Source organism: Rhinichthys klamathensis, unplaced genomic scaffold (genome assembly GCF_029890125.1).
Source record: "Rhinichthys klamathensis goyatoka isolate OS25496 unplaced genomic scaffold, OSU_Roscu_1.1 h1tg000068l_1, whole genome shotgun sequence".
NCBI classification, from domain to species: domain Eukaryota; kingdom Metazoa; phylum Chordata; class Actinopteri; order Cypriniformes; family Leuciscidae; genus Rhinichthys; species Rhinichthys klamathensis.
In genome coordinates, this window is record NW_026606611.1 from 6,011,905 (window position 1) to 6,031,707 (window position 19,803).

At 40.1% G+C, this 19,803-nt stretch overlaps 1 protein-coding gene across 1 annotated transcript in view; it reads right to left on the reverse strand.

The window, feature by feature from the left end:
• fat2 (FAT atypical cadherin 2) overlaps window positions 1–13,470 on the reverse strand; it is a 56,899-nt gene extending 43,429 nt beyond the window's left edge. Inside the window, exons 1-4 of the mRNA XM_056250358.1 lie at window positions 13,327–13,470; window positions 3,656–6,949; window positions 2,067–2,378; window positions 338–396 (exon numbers count right to left, since the gene is read on the reverse strand). Coding sequence (XP_056106333.1) covers window positions 338–396; window positions 2,067–2,378; window positions 3,656–6,920 — 3,636 coding nt within the window. The 5' untranslated portion in view covers window positions 6,921–6,949; window positions 13,327–13,470. The remainder of the gene's footprint in view (window positions 1–337; window positions 397–2,066; window positions 2,379–3,655; window positions 6,950–13,326) is intronic.
• Between the last annotated feature and the right edge of the window lie 6,333 nt (window positions 13,471–19,803).

A 19,803-nucleotide genomic window follows, 5' to 3' on the forward strand; every position in this document is an offset into this window, starting at 1 on the left:
GATCATTATGAGTGAATAATTTTACAATTACTCAAAGCTTTTGCATGGCTTCAGAAGACTTGAAATAAGTCAATCACATTTATAGTGTTTTCTTTTTGTTTTTTGTTTTTTTAGCTCAGGGACACTGTGAATTGTTGGCAAAGACATACCTGAAGGTTTTTCAAAATTAAACAGAAAAAAAATTAACAGTTTGAAATGACATAGAGTGAGTTAAAAAAAATAAGACTGTTGCACACACTGGAAATACAAACAGCAACATGTTCTCAGCAATCAGCCAGAGAAAGGCTAAGTCCTGAGGTTCGTGACCTAGTAAACGAAAAGGAGCAAGTGAACCAACCTCAATGATATGCTCTGCTTTTTGTTCCCGGTCCAGAGCAGCAAGGGTGCTGATCACACCTAAACAAACATACAGAGGAAAAACAGACAGGCTGATCAATGCCACCGGCCTCAGATGGATGGCACACCTGTTCGTTCACCACAGGCTGCCCATTTTACTCTCCCTTCTTCTCACAGGTTTGTTTTTCAAGCTTTATTTGTTTTGTTCCACAGTTTATATTAGGTCAACCTGTGGTATACAAGCCGTGGGAACAACGGTAATTTTTCATATCCGCATCAATGAGGATTTAGCCATTCTAAAAGACCAGACTTTCCAGTTGCCAAGAAACTGACAGAAAATGAGCCAATTGCTCAAAAAGCAGTGTTGTGAATTAATACAAGAGGTTCTCAGACACAACACTTTTTACAACTGAGTGTTATAGGGGCTTGGTTGAGTGTGCTTAATGACTCAACAGTTAACTTCAGGCTAAGGGTGGACAAACTGCACTAGTGACAGTGGTTTACCACCACTGCAATAAACACTTGAGAGTGTCATTTCAGTGGAAAAGACCAGGCTGAGACCCATAGCATCTATCAACCTGTGCAGCACTCAAAACAAACCCTGCTGGGCTTTTATGACAGCCTGTATTTAGGCAGGTGATCCTGAAAGTGTGGTTTTGGCATTAATGCCCACCTGTGGAAAGTCCGCCCTATCGTGCATGGGACAATGGGCAAATGCATGGATTTAAAAATGTCTTTAGTGCTGTTAGCATTCAAAATATTACAAAACAACCCTTTGTGTCTCTATTCTTGTGTCTTAATCTCCCCTAGAGCATTTAGCATTTGATAATGTAAACTCTATTAGAAATGGTTCATATCTAATAAATTCTACGGTTTTGTGGTGCTAAGCTGTTGAGGCGGTTAGCTTAGTCAGTATTCATTCAAGTGATTAGTCATCTCAAGCTGTCCTGTCCTGACAAAAACTCTAGAGAAATCTAGTCCCTTTAGCCCTGGGAGAAAGAGGCAAAACCGCACTGAAGTGGTATTTGTTGCTGTCTTGAGATGTAGCATAGATTATATTACACTTTTATATTCATTTAGCATTCTCCTTGATCCTCCTGCACTATACAGTGCACGCATACAATATTCAAGGAGCTATGTCCCTTTTAAGAGTAATGGTTCATACTAAAAGAAGTTTTCGCCTCAAACTTCCAGCCAAACCCATTAGCCCTTTAACAATGGAAATGAGAGCTCATCTAAAAAAAATTGACGGGTCTAAAACATCTACAAGTAAGCATTTCAGGAGAATACAACCCAACCCCCTGTCTTTTTTGTAATCCTTGTTTATTAGCTCAGGGTGCGGCAGATGAAACAACAAAAAGACTAGACTTAGTCAAGACAAGTGCAAGCTTGCAATGCTGGTTAATGCGGTTCTAATTTTCATAGTTACTGTTCAAAGGCTAGGTTAAGCTGCTGCAAAAGGGTCAGATGTGTTGTGTTTTGTGATTGTGGGCCTGCTAAACAACTATCCTCACCCTTGACACAAAATGACACACTGATCACAGTATTCACAGTAATTAGAGGTCCTATTCATTGTGCCCTTCACAAGGCATACCACCCTTATGTAAAACGTGTGCCTAGACATGTTTAATCGATCCATCAAAGGTTGCATTATCGCATGGCATGAATCACCAACGTCAAAACTGATGAACAAGTACTTTCTGACAGGCCATTTGAAGCATAAAGTTTACCTGTTTTTGTGTCTATGGTGAAATATATGCATTGAGAATCAAGGATCTGGAAAACAAGCTTCCCCTCAGAGGACTTGTCCATGTCTGTGGCAGATACTTTCAGCACAGATTTGTCCTTTGGCAAATTTTCTTGCATTGAGCCAAAGTAGACAGGCTGGGACAGCTCAGGGGGATTGTCATTAATATCCAAAACTTCAATGTAGACCTCAGTCCAGGAAACCAGTGGTACAGTGCCCAAATCTTTTGCATAAACTGTCAGCCAATAGTGTGGCACAGCCTCACGATCCATAAGGCCTGCTGTCCGAATAACACCTGCAAAATGAAATGATCCAGAATCACCAAGCAATAACAACAGCAATATACTGCACTGCAACATTTAACATACATAACAAGTAAAACAATTTTTTTTAATTTGTTTTCTAATTTTAAATTCTGAAATCACTTCATAACCCAGTGTGCACAAGTATTGCTAAACGCATCCCAATAATTATGTATTCAAAGAAAAATAGGTGCATGTAATGTAACAGATGTTAATGGAGAACTCCGGCGCAAAATGAACCTTTGGTCTAATAAAACATTGGTACCTAGTCAACCGTTCTCTGAGATTTGTTTTCATGATAATCGAATGTAAAGAGTTGTATCTCTAAAAACTGTTTAGCGTATAACGCTAGTAATGGGGGCATATAATAAGTAAAAAGAAATCGCTAGTTTATACCACTATAACAAGGCTCAAAATAGCCCCACACGAACACAGTAACATAATGAGGGTCTCTACATGCAAAACGAAGCATTGAGAACAAGTGTACAGACCGTTTAATAAGAAGATAAAGATAAAGACAGTCCACTTCGTGTATACAGACAGGAGCCATCTTTGGAAAACAGTCTCGACTAATCAAACCACGAACGCCATTCATACAGTTCAGAAGTTCACTGAACTTCATACAGTTCAGCTCACTTAGCACGTCGTTCGTGGTTTAATTAGTCGAGACTGTTTTCCAAAGATGGCTCCTGTCTGTATACACGAAGTGGACTGTCTTTATCTTTATCTTCTTATTAAACGGTCTGTACACTTACAAAGTTTTCAATGCTTCGTTTTGCATGTAGGGACCCTCATTATGTTACTGTGTTCGTGTGGGGCTATTTTGAGCCTTGTTAGTGGTATAAACTAGCGATTTCTTTTTACTTATTATATGCCCCCATTACTAGCGTTATACGCTAAACAGTTTTTAGAGATACAACTCTTTACATTCGATTATCATGAAAACAAATCTCAGAGAACGGTTGACTAGGTACCAATGTTTTATTAGACCAAAGGTTCATTTTGTGCCGGAGTTCTCCTTTAAGGCTGTGGCTTTTGAAATTATTAAAATATTTCAACATATGCAGGAGAAAGCCATGTATCACATTGTCTTTACATATGTTTGGTATGCCTAATGACTGATCTGTAAATGTTTGAACATGCAGTGTTGACCCAAAATGCTGAAGGCAGGTACTGTAAAAGAGAAAGTACTCTCACATATCCATGAGGTATTTTCCTATCTAGGTAAATCATGTGAGACAAACTTGAAATATTGTAATCACAAACATACCTGTTTCTTCATCAATCGTGAAGACGCCAAGCCCTGAACCATCATGGATGTAGTATCTGACTACTCCATCTCGTCCTAGGTCGTTATCTACAGCCGTTAGCGTCAAAACTGAAGTTCCTATTTTAGCATCCTCCATAACGGCTGCGTTATGCACAAAATGAGTGAATAGAGGCCGGTTCATGTTTTCGTTGACATCTAACACTTCAACCTCAATGAAACATGAAGACGATAAAGACCGTGGCTTTCCATGGTCTACAGCTCGAACAGTTAGATTATAAGACTGCTGCCTTTCAAAGTCCAGTTCACTCTCCAGAGTCAAGCAGCCTGTGGATGTATCCAGGAAAAACGTCCCTGCTTCACTGTTTTTTAGGTTGTAGCTTATGAGACCTCCGCTCTCCAGATCAAAATCAAAGCTTTCAACCCATAATAGCACTGTGCCTGGAGGAACGTCCTCGGGAACTTTGATCCTGTAGATTGTGGGTACAAACTTTGGAGGATTGTCATTGATGTCGTCCAGTACAACCACCAGATCTGCAATTGAGAATAGTTGTGTGTCCAGTTTGGCTTGATCTCTGGCTTCAATTGTCAGGTCATATCTACTAAAGGTCTCTCTGTCTAAAGGCCCAGTTACCTTCACCACCCCTGTAACTTCATCAATTTTGAAAAAATCGGCAAAGGTTAACAATGAAAATTTAAATTCTCCATTGTCATCCAAGTCAAAATCGACTGCATTGACTTTGAAGATGCTTTTCTCAACCTCTGTGTTTTCTGGGATGTTCACAACATATCTTGGCTGAGAAAATAATGGAGGATTATCATTTGCATCAAGAATATTAACGGCAAGAAACTTCCACGTAGAGATTTGTGGAGATCCCAGGTCATAGACAGTTATGTTGAGAATGTAAAACTCTTTTTGCTCTCTGTCCAAAGCACTGATAACCTTGAGGTCTCCTGTGTTCATGTCGATAGTAAAACATCCATCCTCATTTCCACTGGAAATTGCATAGACAAGCTTTCCGTTAAAGCCAGAGTCATTATCAGTGGCATTAAACTGCAACACAGATCTATTGAGAGCAAAGTCTTCCCTGATGTCAAACGAGCTCGGTGTGCCCATGATAAACTTTGGAGAGTGCTGGTTAATTATATGAACATCTGAGATAGACTCGTCTTCTTTGACCGTGAGAGACGGCTTAAATGACTCAATAAGCTTCTCTGTCAACTGCCTGGTAATTCCGGTCTCCTCGCAATATGTGGTGGCGCCTTCGCCCTTGCCAGTGATACGTATGGTCACGGTATTGGGATCGGCACTATATTTGCCATCTGTTGCTGTTATTTTAAGTATATATAAATTATTATCTGTGTCTTCATAATTTGAGGGAATTGCCCTAGAAAGTTTAATGGTGCCAGAAACAGGGTCAATTGCAAACAGTCCCTCGTCATTCCCAGATTCTATCCTGTATTTGATCTGTTGCAGCTCATCCAGGTCGAGTGCTGACATCTCTGTAATACTCTGCCCCACAGCAAAGTGTCGGGGGATGGAGGCATTGCACGCCACCCGCTCAAACACTGGAGCGTTGTCGTTGATGTTGGTCATGGTGATGGTTGCAGAGCATTCGCTCACTCTGTTAAAAGGGCTGCCGCTATCAGAGGCCCATACTCTCAAGTGGTACCATCTCTTCATGAGCTCATAATCGAACTCCTGAGAGGTCGAAATCACACCAGTCAGTGGGTCTATACTGAAAGGAACAGGACCTGTGTTTGCTATAGCGTAGGTCACAAAACCATTGTTATCTTTGTCCACATCAATAGCAGAGACAGCTAAGATGCTTGTTCCGATTGGGACATTTTCAGGCAGAGAAGCCTGGTATGAAGGCAATGTGAACCTAGGGGCATTATCGTTTTCATCAATTATATCCACAACGACACGGGTAACCGCTTCTCCATCATTTGCTGTAACATCAAACTCATAATGAGAGTGCTTTTCAAAATCAAGTGACTGAGAAGTTACAATTACACCAGTTTTGGCACTGATTTTGAATTTATAGCTGTCTGGGTTTTCTTTGATGCTGAAGGTTGTATTTTTGACACTCAAACCTACAGATACTCTAACTACATGACTTTTCGGTGGGGAAAATTCGCTGAGGGAGACATAGTAGAGTTCTTGTTCAAATGTCAAGGGTTTAACATGAGTAGGAGGCGGGAAATGCACAGTTTGTATTGGTGTTTGCAATAAACCACTTCGGTTACTTCTGTCTTTGGCCTGCAGGGAGATGTTTAGTCCAAATGGGTTTTGTGACCAGTCAATCCATTTTGTTGAGACAAGCTGAAAGCCACCATCATGCAAAGTTGATGGAATAATCTGAAAGCACTTTAGTGGATCCCCTTCAACTATACTTAAAGACGCCACTTTCTCTTTCTCCTTGGGTTCCATCTTGATGTTCACACTTATTTTGTCGTCATCCGTTTGCGGAATTACTGCACTAGTAGGTGCAACGAGGGTAAAGTTTTCTGTCACCTTTTCTACGGTCACAACAACCGTTGCTACATTTCCAAACTTCTGCACACCAGAAATTTTCTTTGTCCTGTCCTCTGCCAGCACTGTAAGTTCATACCGGTCTCTCTGACTGGCGTCAAGTCTCTTGACAAGCGTAACGGTCCCCGTGAAAGGATCAACGGCAAATGGGTGTGATCTAGTGGTGAATGAGTAATAAAAGTCTGCATTGCTGCCAATATCAGCATCTGTTGCAGTCACTCTCACCAGGCTTGACTTGATTGGTGTGTCCTCTTTGATTAGCACATGATAAGAGGCAGGGTAAAAGAGCGGTTTCAGATCATTTGTGTCAAGCACCTGGATCAATACCTTTGTTCTAGCTCTGTTCTCATAGGTACTTTCTGTAGCCTCAACCGTGAGAGTGTAAATGTCTCGTACCTCTCTGTTCAGCACAGCTGAGTTACTGCTTCTGGTTTTGATTCTCAGAAAGCAGAAATCTCCAACGGTTTCCTCCTCGGCTTTGAAAAGGCCATCATCATCACCAGAGACAACCTTGTACTTGATGTCCCAGAAGGTATCAGATAGAATGATGCCCACTCTGACTGGGCTCTCCACATAGGTCCTGGGGGCAGAGTTCTCATAAATGCTCGCATTATACAAATGATGGGTGAACCTCAGCAGAGAGATGTCTTTAACCAGGCTCCCCTGACATCTGGTTAACATTCCTAGGACTGCCATGACAGTGAGAATTATGGCTGTGTCTGTGAAAGCCATTCTCACCGTCTCAACATGGACCCGCAGACCTGAAGAGAAGGCAAAACAATTTACTTTTTTTTTTTGACAAGTAGACCATGCTGTGCCAATATATACTCTTACAATGAGCTGATATGACAAAGTAATATTGCAATGACCATTATATAAACATATACTAAAACCTGAAAGCACAAAACAGGCACGCATACACACACCCGCTCATCTCATTGTCCGTTTCACCTAGTAAAAAACCATAGTCACGTATTCTTTTCTCTGGTTTTGACATGTCTTGACAAGCTACATTACATTGTTTAACCATGAGAAGAGCACTAGAACTCTTTAAACCAGGTGATACATTTTCACATGGTAGGCCAGTCTTTTTTATCTAAGTCAACTATAATAAGTATATGGAAATGGGACATGTAACCTATGAAGTGCACTGGAACGCTATTGAAAACAGGCACTAAAATCGTATATTTGGGGGGTATCTGGATTGATCTCCCCCTCCTTACCCTCTTGTTCAACTAAATATTAATCATACCACCCAGCCCAGTTTAAAAAAACTAATTCTTCACCTTTACAATATATTCTTTATTAAAAACTAAAAGCAAAGTTAATTTGTTGCTATGTTTATTTTAGTTTAGTTTTGGAGTCATTTCAACAGTTAAATTAGTTTTAACTTTTATTTCAAATAACAAAAGTATTTTCATTTAGTTAAATAATCACACTGACTGAAAGTATACTTTCAGAGGGGCCAAATATTGTTTCACTAACTCCCAAAAACTTTTAACTACAACTGCACTTGTGTTTGGCAAAAAAAAAAAAAAAAGTAAAGAAGTTTGCAAAAAAAAGGCAAGCAGAGCTAATTAATGCATATTTAAAGTATTACTCTCTGCCAGTCTGCTGGACAATAATGTCAATGTCTGATAACAGTTTTAACTGCCATAAATCTCTCTATATGGGGGTGGGGAGGAAATGGAGCAATATTTCCTGGAATGCACTGTCAGATAGAGGCACTAACAAATAATAATCTGTGCCAGGTTAAACCTCAAACTGATAAGGAAACCTAGTGTTTCTGCGTGGGTACGTTTCAGAAACAATACTTTTTAACTCTTTTGAAATCTCCTGAAATCAAACAGGTACAAGTTGTGAAATCCCCCAGGCTGAGTCTGTTAGCAGTAGGATGTGCCGTGTTCTGCCCTCCAGCCTACACTCTCACAGCTACCTGCTGCCACACGCTCAGACAGGCAGCACACACTCGGATCATATTTCACTATAAGTCCTCACTTTACCAGTTTTGAAGATGTAATGACATTTAAGGATACTCTGAACAGTTTAGCATGCTATCACTCTTGTAATGTTTCTGTGTAGTAATAAGTCAAATTTAAGTGTAGCAAGCAACAAGACTACTCAAGAAAGTCACATCAAAGCAAACTGTAGCATAGCCTATGTTTAAAACGTACTACTGTAAACCACTAGTAAGCCAACAAACTGCACTCCTTATCTATTGTAAATAATGCAATTATTCACTTTCTTTTTAACAAACAGGATTTACTTTTACCTGCACTTGTTTAATGCTTTGTGGTGCATGGGTTACTATTGGATTACATTGGCTCTTGCTGTAGTTTTATTGTTTGCAAAAGTTGTGGCCAGAGCCAAGCATCAACATGCCCATGAATGCGTAAATTTAACAGCTATTTCAACTGCGCTGAAGCATTACGGATGACATTGAATATAACGTCTTCACAAAATATTTTTGAACAAGAACTGCCTGCTAATAAGATTATGACAAATGCAGTTGTTTAAAGTGAAGCATTCAGTGCATATCTGTATAGTTTCTACTGTATAGGAGATTAAATATTAAATTCTAAATGTTTGACAACATCTTTGTGTGTTTTCCCTATCTATCTATGTAAATGGGCATGAGGACCACACATAAATTCCCTCATGTCCACGCCTAGTGCCACAGGGAGGCAATTATCTAAATTACTAGGGGGGGGGGGGGGGGGGGGTTGGTTTAAAGAGTTGGTTCACCCATGTTACATTTAAAGAGTTGGTTCACCCAAAATTTACAATTCTGTCATCATATATTCACCATCATGTCTTTCCAAACCTGTAAGATCTTGGGAACATGCACAAATGAAAATATATATTATTTTAAATAAGAGAGATTTCTGTCCCTCCATTGACAGTCCACAAAACTACCACTTGAAGCATTACCACTTGAAGCATTCTGATAACTAATATTAATAATATAAAATATTATTATTAATTCAAACCTTTGACTTGTCAATTACAACATGACCTCTCTTCTGAACACTTTATTGCTGGGGTCTACATGTAATCTCATTCAAAATTAAATTATATTTCTTTCTAAATACCTAGTAATTTACCATCTCATCCATCAAGGGCCTTTAACATGGTGTGGTCTTTAGAGATTATATATTTAACATAGAGTTTATTGCATATTGAACATTTTGTGGTATTACACATGATAAGAAGGTGTGGTTTATTGGGTGATAAACTGAACATATTTAATTTAGGCTTTATAAACATTCGTCAACTCACACATCAGTTGTGGTAAACGTAAGCTCAAGCATGTTCGCTTGATGTGCGAGAACCAATGAGGTTCATTCTCGTGTTACGCAGCACGTTTGAGCTTCTGCAAGACCCAGTGAGATTCATTCTTATGTTACGCAGCACGTTTGCGCTTCTGCGAGAACCAATGAGGTTCATTCTCGTGTTACGCAGCGCGTTTGAGCTTCTGCAAGACCCAATGAGATTCATTCTCATGTTACGCAGCACGTTTGCGCTTCTGCGAGAACCAATGAGGTTCATTCCCGTGTTACGCAGCACATTTGAGTTTCAGCAAGAACCAATGAGGTTCATTCTCATGTTACGCAGCACGTTTGAGCTTCTGCAAGACCCAATGAGATTCATTCTCATGTTACGCAGCACGTTTGCGCTTCTGCGAGAACCAATGAGGTTCATTCTCATGTTACGCAGCACGTTTGAGTTTCAGCGAGAACCAATGAGGTTCATTCCCGTGTTACGCAGCACATTTGAGTTTCAGCAAGAACCAATGAGGTTCATTCTCATGTTACGCAGCACGTTTGAGCTTCTGCGAGAACCAATGAGGTTCATTCTCGTGTTACGCAGCTCGTTGAGTTTCAGCAAGAACCAATGAGGTTCATTCTCATGTTACGCAGCACGTTTGAGCTTCTGCGAGAACCAATGAGGTTCATTCTCATATTACGCAGCACATTTGAGTTTCAGCAAGAACCAATGAGGTTCATTCTCGTGTTACGCAGCACATTTGAGTTTCAGCAAGAACCAATGAGGTTCATTCTCGTGTTACGCAGCACATTTGAGTTTCAGCAAGAACCAATGAGGTTCATTCTCATGTTACGCAGCACGTTTGAGTTTCAGCAAGAACCAATGAGGTTCATTCTCGTGTTACGCAGCACGTTTGAGCTTCAGCGAGAACCAATGAGGTTCATTCTCATGTTACGCAGCACGTTTGAGTTTCAGCAAGAACCAATGAGGTTCATTCTCGTGTTACGCAGCACGTCTGAGTTTCAGCAATAAACCAATGAGGTTCATTCTCGTGTTACGCGGCACGTTTGAGCTTCAGCAAGAACCAATGAGGTTCATTCTCATGTTACGCAGCACGTTTGAGTTTCAGCAAGAACCAATGAGGTTCATTCTCATGTTACGCAGCACGTTTGAGTTTCAGCAAGAACCAATGAGATTCATTCTCGTGTTACGCAGCATGTTTGAGCTTCAGCGAGAACCAATGAGGTTCATTCTCATGTTACGCTGCACGTTTGAGTTTCAGCAAGAACCAATGAGGTTCATTCTCATGTTACACAGCACGTTTGAGCTTCTGCGAGAACCAATGAGGTTCATTCTCATGTTACGCAGCACGTTTGAGCTTCTGCGAGAACCAATGAGGTTCATTCTCGTGTTACGCAGCACGTTTGAGCTTCTGCGAGAACCAATGAGGTTCATTCCCATGTTACGCAGCACGTTTGAGCTTCAGCGAGAACCAATGAGGTTCATTCTCATGTTACGCAGCACGTTTGAGCTTCTGCAAGACCCAATGAGGTTCATTCTCATGTTACGCAGCACGTTTGAGCTTCTGCGAGAACCAATGAGGTTCATTCCCATGTTACGCAGCACGTTTGAGCTTCAGCAAGACCCAATGAGGTTCATTCTCATGTTACGCAGCACGTTTGAGCTTCTGCGAGACCCAATGAGGTTCATTCTCGTGTTACGCAGCACGTTTGAGCTTCTGCGAGACCCAATGAGGTTCATTCTCGTGTTACGCAGCACGTTTGAGCTTCTGCAAGACCCAATGAGGTTCATTCCCGTGTTACGCAGCACATTTGAGTTTAAGCAAGAACCAATGAGGTTCATTCTCATGTTACGCAGCACGTTTGAGCTTCTGCGAGAACCAATGAGGTTCATTCTCATATTACGCAGCACGTTTGAGTTTCAGCAAGAACCAATGAGGTTCATTCTCGTGTTACGCAGAACGTTTGAGCTTCAGCGAGAACCAATGAGGTTCATTCTCATGTTACGCAGCACGTTTGAGTTTCAGCAAGAACCAATGAGGTTCATTCTCGTGTTACGCAGCACGTTTGAGCTTCTGCGAGAACCAATGAGGTTCATTCCCATGTTACGCAGCACGTTTGAGCTTCTGCGAGAACCAATGAGGTTCATTCCCGTGTTACGCAGCACGTTTGAGCTTCTGCGAGAACCAATGAGGTTCATTCCCGTGTTACGCAGCACGTTTGAGCTTCTGCGAGAACCAATGAGGTTCATTCCCATGTTACGCAGCACGTTTGAGCTTCTGCGAGAACCAATGAGGTTCATTCTCATGTTACGCAGCGCGTTTGAGCTTCTGCGAGAACCAATGAGGTTCATTCCCGTGTTACGCAGCACGTTTGAGCTTCTGCGAGAACCAATGAGGTTCATTCCCATGTTACGCAGCACGTTTGAGCTTCTGCGAGAACCAATGAGGTTCATTCCTGTGTTACGCAGCACGTTTGAGCTTCTGCGAGAACCAATGAGGTTCATTCTCATGTTACGCAGCACGTTTGAGCTTCTGCGAGAACCAATGAGGTTCATTCCCGTGTTACGCAGCACGTTTGAGCTTCTGCGAGAACCAATGAGGTTCATTCCCATGTTACGCAGCACGTTTGAGCTTCAGCGAGAACCAATGAGGTTCCTTCCCATGTTACGCAGCACGTTTGAGCTTCAGCGAGAACCAATGAGGTTCATTCTCGTGTTACGCAGCACGTTTGAGTTTCAGCCAGAACCAATGAGGTTCATTCTTGTGCGTTAAAGCACGTGCGGTTGAGTTTCTGTTTATGTTCGTTGATCAATGTTTATATGTGAATAAAAGCCTAAATTCAATCTGTTCATCATATAAAGCGATTGTGTCTCTTCAGAAAATTTTGACTAAACCGCTCAATTCATAATGGATTAGTTTTACGATCTCTTTATGAACTTTTTGAAGTGTAGTTTGAAGTGGTAGTTGCATAGCTGTCTACGGAGGGACAGAAAGCTCTCAGATTTCATCAAAAAGATCTTCATTTGTGTCTGAAGATGAACGAAAGTCTTACGGGTTTGGAATGAAATTAGGGTGAGTAAATGATGACAGCATTTTCATTTTTGGGTGAACTAAACCTTTAAGGTGACCACCTTCTTGTGATCGTCAAGATGTCCCTTCATGCATCACCACCTTCTTATCATGTGTGATACCACAAAATGTTCAATATGCAATAAACTCAATGTTAAATATAATCTCTAATGACCACACCATGTTAAAGGCCCTTGATGGATGAGATGGTAAATTACTAGGTAATTAGAAAGAAATATAATTTAATTTTGAATGAGATTACATATAGGCCCCAGCAATAAAGTGTTCAGAAGAGAGGTCATGTTGTATTTGACAAGTCAAAGATTTGAATTAATAATAATATTTATAATAATATTTAATATTGAATCAGAATATTGGTTTGTGTCAACTAAAAAACTGACAATTGTCTTACTATTGTCATTAAAAACATACAGAGACCTGTGAAGTACACTTGCACAGTCATCTTCACATTAGTAATTAGTAGCATCAGCTTTCTTAATACCAGGAACTGTATATAACAAATATTTATGTATTTAGAAATAGAAAAATAGAGTAACAAGGAGTTACATCTGCTGCACTGTAACACTTCTAACAGCTTGACTGTAGCCCAAAGAAATGCTTACCACAGCAAAATAACAAGATGTTTAAAATCCCAGAAAGCATCATTAACACACTTTTGGATATTCACATATGTAGATTGTGTGCAAAAATCAACTGACAGAAATGAGGCAAAGAAGTTTAGCAAACTGACACCGCATGTCTGACATCTCAGAAACTCACCTGAGGTCCTCGACTGCCGCTATACATAAAACTTTTCCCAAAGTCCTCACACCTTTGTATTCCAATGCGGAAATAAAACAAATCCCTTTTCATCCATAATGAACACTAAGACTCTGCCAGAAAAGCTAGTGTTGATGGTTTCAGCTGATTTACCATGTTCAGGAGAGTAGTTGAGACACCTTACTCCCTGAGGAATCAGGTTGATCTTCCCCTCCCCAATCCTGATGACACTGTCCCTCCCTCTAAAAACCCTCCCCCTCTCCCTAAACTCAGCCCAACACCCATCAACCATCAGCCGGGCACACAGATTGGGGGCGTTTTTACCCTTTCTCTCTCTGTCTATCTTTCTGTTTGTTTTAGGCTTTGGGTGAGGTAGAGCTCTAAATTTTACACAAAGTTAAAATAGTCCTGTTCAAAAGTAAATACACACCTCACAGGTTCCATATTGATCTAATAGCATGTAACTCTTTGTGGTAGATGAAGTCACCCCAATGCTTTTGAAGATTGTGCACAAAATATCGAAACAGACTTAAGAAAATTAGCGTCTGATTAACTCACGAAAGCAAAACATAAAAGCGTTTCAACAGATACCAGAAGGTAATTATCTATAATCAGAACTAGCGCTACTGCTAACAGCCTGAAGCGCATAGTCTTTGTTTGACTGTTATGTAAACAGAGATCCCGTTCACACTATAGTGTAATGTATATCATTGAGACACAAGGTGATCAGCATTTCTTTAGCAGTTTCCCAATTAAAAGTTCTCCACAGTCACCTTATGATAAAGACACAAAATGGCTTCAGAACTGTGCATTGAGGTACGTCCAGATACTTCACGTGACTTCATACCGCCAGTGATGATGTAAACAGACCCCACACTTGGTGCCAAGACCTGCCATGGAGTGAGAGAGGATGAGCACATGGAGCAGGCATGGCCCACAAATAAGACTCAACAGACGGTGGGCACCGGGCCACTGGCAGCAGGTGGACTTTGACGAAGTGCACTTTGAGGATGAAGTGAAAAATGTGCAACCCTAAGGGCATTAATGAAAGATGCCACATGCGTCTCTATTTCACAATGCTGCTTATATGAGCAGTTATATGGACAGCACTTGTCCTTCATTGGGTGTTTTTCAGAGTGCGCTTAAAACTTTTGATAATGCTTTGCAAGTTGTGTATGTCATATGTTTGCATTGTTTTATGTCTTTGTTTTTATTTTTTTATTTTATACCTTCTGTACAGCACTTTGGTTCCACTTGTGGTGTTGAAAGTGCTGTTGAGTTGAGTTGAGAGTTGAGTTTTATGAGTGGAACACGACCATGTTTATATCAGTATTTTGTAACATCCTGTCCTTCAAGATCTTGCACACTGACATGAATTCAAACCATATCTTGATAATGGATCAATCATCACTTACAAAAATGCAAGTAAGGAAACCAAACCACTTAATCCTAGGATTCACAAACTAAAAGAAGCATTTCTTGGCACAGCCTTAGAGTGAAGTGTTCCCCATCAGTCAGCAATATAAGCAGTCTGATCTGTGTTTGACAGGCACACATGGCTTGAGTGACAGCTCTGTTTTATCTGCGTCCTCTCTTTCTTTCCTCTTAGATAATGCGTTGACCTTCCTCATTGTGAACTTCTTTGATTTTGTCTTCATTTGCCTTGGATTTGCATTAACCATCAGAGAGTTGTGAGACAGTGAAACAGTGCTCTTGTGAAAAGTGTTCTTGTGTTCACTGTAGCCTCCCTTCTAAAACTCTGTAAACTTTAATTAAGTTGTTGTACTCATTCAAGCTGTGAATATTTAAATTAAGTCACTGTCAGTCTTTCCAGACTTGGTGTGTAAATGAGCCGAATTTAAAAAACAAAAAATAAATAAATAAATGTTATGCTGAACAGCCCCCAAGGTAAAGTGCAAATGAATTATCGGTAGACACAAAATAATTCTTCGTGAATTTCTCCATGATATATTGTTTGTATTTTTATGCAATAATGCTGCGGTAATGTTATTTTATTACCAAACTGATTTAAAGGTAAACTAAGAAACGTTTTTACCTTAACCGAACAGCTTTGGAGTCATTGTAATGTTTATATTACTGATTTCGTGTTGAATGGTGGTCGTCTCGCACCCCCCTGGTGCCTGTGAGCCGCAAAACCACCCTTGCAACTTTGGGCCGGCGAGCCGCTCAATCGCGTCTGCCTGCGGATCGCTGATTGGCTAAAAGTCGGTGATGTCAACACTAACGCCAGCTGACTCTGCATGAGCGTGTGTGTACAGTAATGTCATGATGACTGATTTTATGGACAATATGCACTTTAGTTTCGTTTTTTAACTAATTAGACTTTAAAATATAGATGTTTGAAAACCGCCGAAATGATCCCAAACCAGCCCAAATTTTGACCACCCGCCCAAACCCTTTTTTACCCGCACAATCAAATTCAAAACCGCCCAATTGGGCGGGAACCCGCCCAATCTGGCAACACTGGACAGTACAAGTACTCCACAGCGACTCTAGGGGTAGCTGTTTGACAAAAACGGAATTTCTACTTAGTTCTGCTTTAAGTTTGAATTTTATATTAACAAATTTAAATTTAACACAGAATTTTGATGCACATCATCAATTAATACTGTTAAGAATGTTAATGCACATTACATAATGAGAATAGCACACCACCTACACTCCCGGGAAAGGTAAATCATAACGCAAACAGTCAGCAATAACAATAATATAAGACAAATTCAGCTCGTTCTCATCCCAAGGTGTCTTACATGTGACGCTGTGGACATTTCGTCGAAATCTTACGCAAATGGCATCCTTTAGCGTCAATATGAGACGCAGAACCCAAGGCGTCATACAGGTGACGCTTGTCTAAATCCAACGCACATGGCATCGTTTAGCGTGAATATGAGACGCAGATCCCAAGGCGTCATAACCGTACCCTACCCCAGACCTAAACCTACCCATAACAGTGCGTGTTATAGTGATGCTAAAGGATGCCATGTGGGTAAGATTTCGACGAAATGTCATATGGCGTCACCTACATGACACCAAAGGATGAGAATGTGTTGGGACAAATTCTAACGAGGAGCATTTTTTATATAAAAAATAAAAAGATACATCTATTTATGTATCTTTTATTTTATTTGAAAACAAACGGACAAAAATAAGATTTATTTGATTATTTTACTTGCTATCTTGAAATTAAAACCTTTTAGGTTTTCTATTATGATATACACTGTTTATATATATAATACCAGCAGTTGAGAGATTTTTTTTCAAACTGGCCAAAAGAAATGTCAGATTTTGTTCTTAAGTCTAGTTTGCCCTCTTCCTAGCATCCAATGGGGTATGTATTATGGTTGCATTGTTTGATAGTTTGCCAGTTTTATTTGCCTTGTTGTTGTTGTTGTTTTGTTGTCACATTTAGTAACTTGTTGTCATGAGTGTGGTTCTGTACTCAAAATGAACGTTTAGTTAATTGTTACCCTTTCATTGATCTCCCATACCCATCTCTTTTTCACTACAACTTTACAAAATACTGGGCATGCTGAAGCAATATTCTGGTCTGTTTTGGTATCTATTTTGTTGAGGTATTCGTTTTTATGCTATGCACAATATTTTAGTCTGTATAGTAATTTTAGTTAATTATTCTTAGGACTATGTGCCTTTTAAACATTTATGTTCCTTAGGACTATGTGCCTTTTAAACATTTTATGTTCCTTACTGTATAGCTTTGTATAGATGAAGCAGAAAATAGAACAATTCAAGACTGAAGGGAACAACTTGCACATAACTCTTTTTCTTCAAGGCTACTTGTCATTTTAAGTTGTAAAAATAATGAAGTAATTGAATTAAAGTTCAAAACATTCATGCAAACTATTGACTTCATTGTGTACTGTATACACGACCTAGCAAACACATGTCCAGGAAAAAGCTACAGATACTCACCTTTGCAGGGTTCTGAGTAATATCAAACATGACTAATGTGGAGAGGAAGTACTATAAACCACTGTTCACATTTACTGGCTTTCAGACAGACCTAGTCATTTGTCTGTCAAAGTAAGGAGCAGATGAATGACTGAAATACACAACTGCCTGCCCCTTGTAAACAGTATTCTGCACTCACTGACCACATGGCTGTCAGGAGACTCTTCAGCGATGTTGACACAGTGCTGATGACTGCTGGGAAAATGCAGATATCAAATTGGTTGAGATCAATTAGTGGTTAGTCTGTGAAGAATCTTTATGCAGCTCTTTTCCATACAGCAACAGTGATCAAAAAGGCTCTAAAATGGACAAATGAATGTAGTCTATATAGCTGTTTCCATCCATTTTTGTGATATCGCGATAGAAAATACTGCACTGAAATGCTAAGATGTGCATCAAAGTTCGAAAGACAGGCATAAAAAACATATTCGCTTAGTTGAGGCAGATCATTTCTTTATCCTGTAAAAAGACGTGCATAAACTAATAGAAACACATTTAAATCCCTCCATGCTCGACAGAGGATGTGATTGGATAACTGGACTAACCAGCAGAACAATTTCATTGCATTGCATCTCAAATGTTGATTTGGTCATTCTGAAATGCCTGAGACAAAGTTTGTTATCACAATGTTTGGGTATAATCCCCTCCCAGAACTATCTCATTCCCGATTACATTCCCAAACACCAGGCATCCGCATCCGAACGCAAGATAACATGACAGTTATTGCATTTCGTCTGCACGCTCTGAGGAGAAAGTCATTTGTGATGTATATGTATGTATATGAAAAAAGAGCTTTCCCGATTGCAGCAACCATTTTTATTACAGATATGTTGTGCCAATTTACCAGGAAGTGACAGTTTTGTTCTGTCTAAGACATTAGGTGGAAACAGTGCTTCATTCGCAAATGTTTTATGGGTATTGTAATTTTGCGCACAATTTAATTTAAATTCACAACTTTGGATGGTGACATAGCTACTTGTGTGTTATATTCTAAGTCTTGTGAAGCCGTACGAAAATTTACTCAAACTCTAATGACAGAACTGTTCTCAGATTTTTAACCCTCTTTACAATGTCGGTGTATGTAAATGAATAAGGTTTACTAGTTCTCCATGTTACCTGGGCCAAGAAATTCATGTTTATTTGTCAGCAAATGTCCACCGGATGACGCAAAATGACGCAAGAGTTTTGACAGCTCCAGGGCTTTTCTGAAAACTACAGATTGTACTTCCGCTTTTTTGTATCCCCGCCCATGGACAGTCGGATCGTCAGAGGGTTATTAACACTGAAAATTGTTTCATACTATGTCTACCCTTAAAACAGCATTATGGTAAAAATGGAGCACTATGGCAACAGCTTTCTAACCTGTATACGGGACGGCATTTTGATTCGGGCGGAACTGAAGGAAAGGCAGATTCTTTCAGTTTTATCCCCTCCGTTTGGCCTAAAACACTTTTTGTTCATGGTCATCCAGTTTGAAATGTTGACTACAGACAGATCTTTTTCAGATTTCCCATTGTGGCTTTCTCTCCGTATTTAAGATTATTTGCAGCCTTTAGCCGCTGCCTTCACTGGAAACCAAAAGTAACACACTCCCACTAAACATTTACTCTTTGGATTCTTGCACATGGGAACAATACAAGTCGACACCATTAAGACTAAAAGTTTGCTAAGAAGTATTTCCTACTAAAGCAAAGTTAGGTAACACTTTATTTTACAGTGTCATTGTTACACGTTATGTTACTATAGTAATTACTATAAATTGTGTATAATTACCGTAAAACTTCAAATAATAGCCGAGTCCCAAATAGACGCCTGTCTCTTTTAAACGCCTGGTGTGGCTGCAGGTTTGGGTAAATAAAGGCCGGTCTCAAATAGAGGCCGGGTCTGTTTTTTAGTTTCGGGTTGTATTTAATCTTCTAAAACCCGTCAGATCGTCCGCTTTTTGCCGGCCGCCAAAGCAAATTTGTGTCCCGCCAAAGCCTTTTTTGATCGGCGAGTGATGTAGAATAGAATGACTGCTGCGGTTGACAGGGCGCATAACGAGCAGAGAGAGAGAGAGAGAGAGAGAGAGCGCCGCGCACTCTCACGTCTTCAGTTCGACGATTTGGGAAAACAGTTCGACAGTTCGACGGTACAGTTCGACGATTTGGGAAAATAAAAGGCCGGGCTATTATTTGAAGTTTTACGGTACATGCAACTAACCTTAACCACACCCTTATCCTAACCCTAACCGTATGGTACATGTTGGTAATTATTACTCAGTACTTAAATGTATAATTACACTGTAACACAGACACCTTAAAGTAAACTGTAACCCAAAGTTGTATTTGACTGTATTTGGTAAGCGTATCCATAGTCTCACGTAGCCAGACCTTCAGACTGACGGCTGAAGGTCTGGAATTCATAGCAGCTTTCTTTGGCCAAGGCCCGCCCATAAGGCCGTTTGACCGACATGTCAAACAACCAATTACAGTTCGTTTCGTTCAG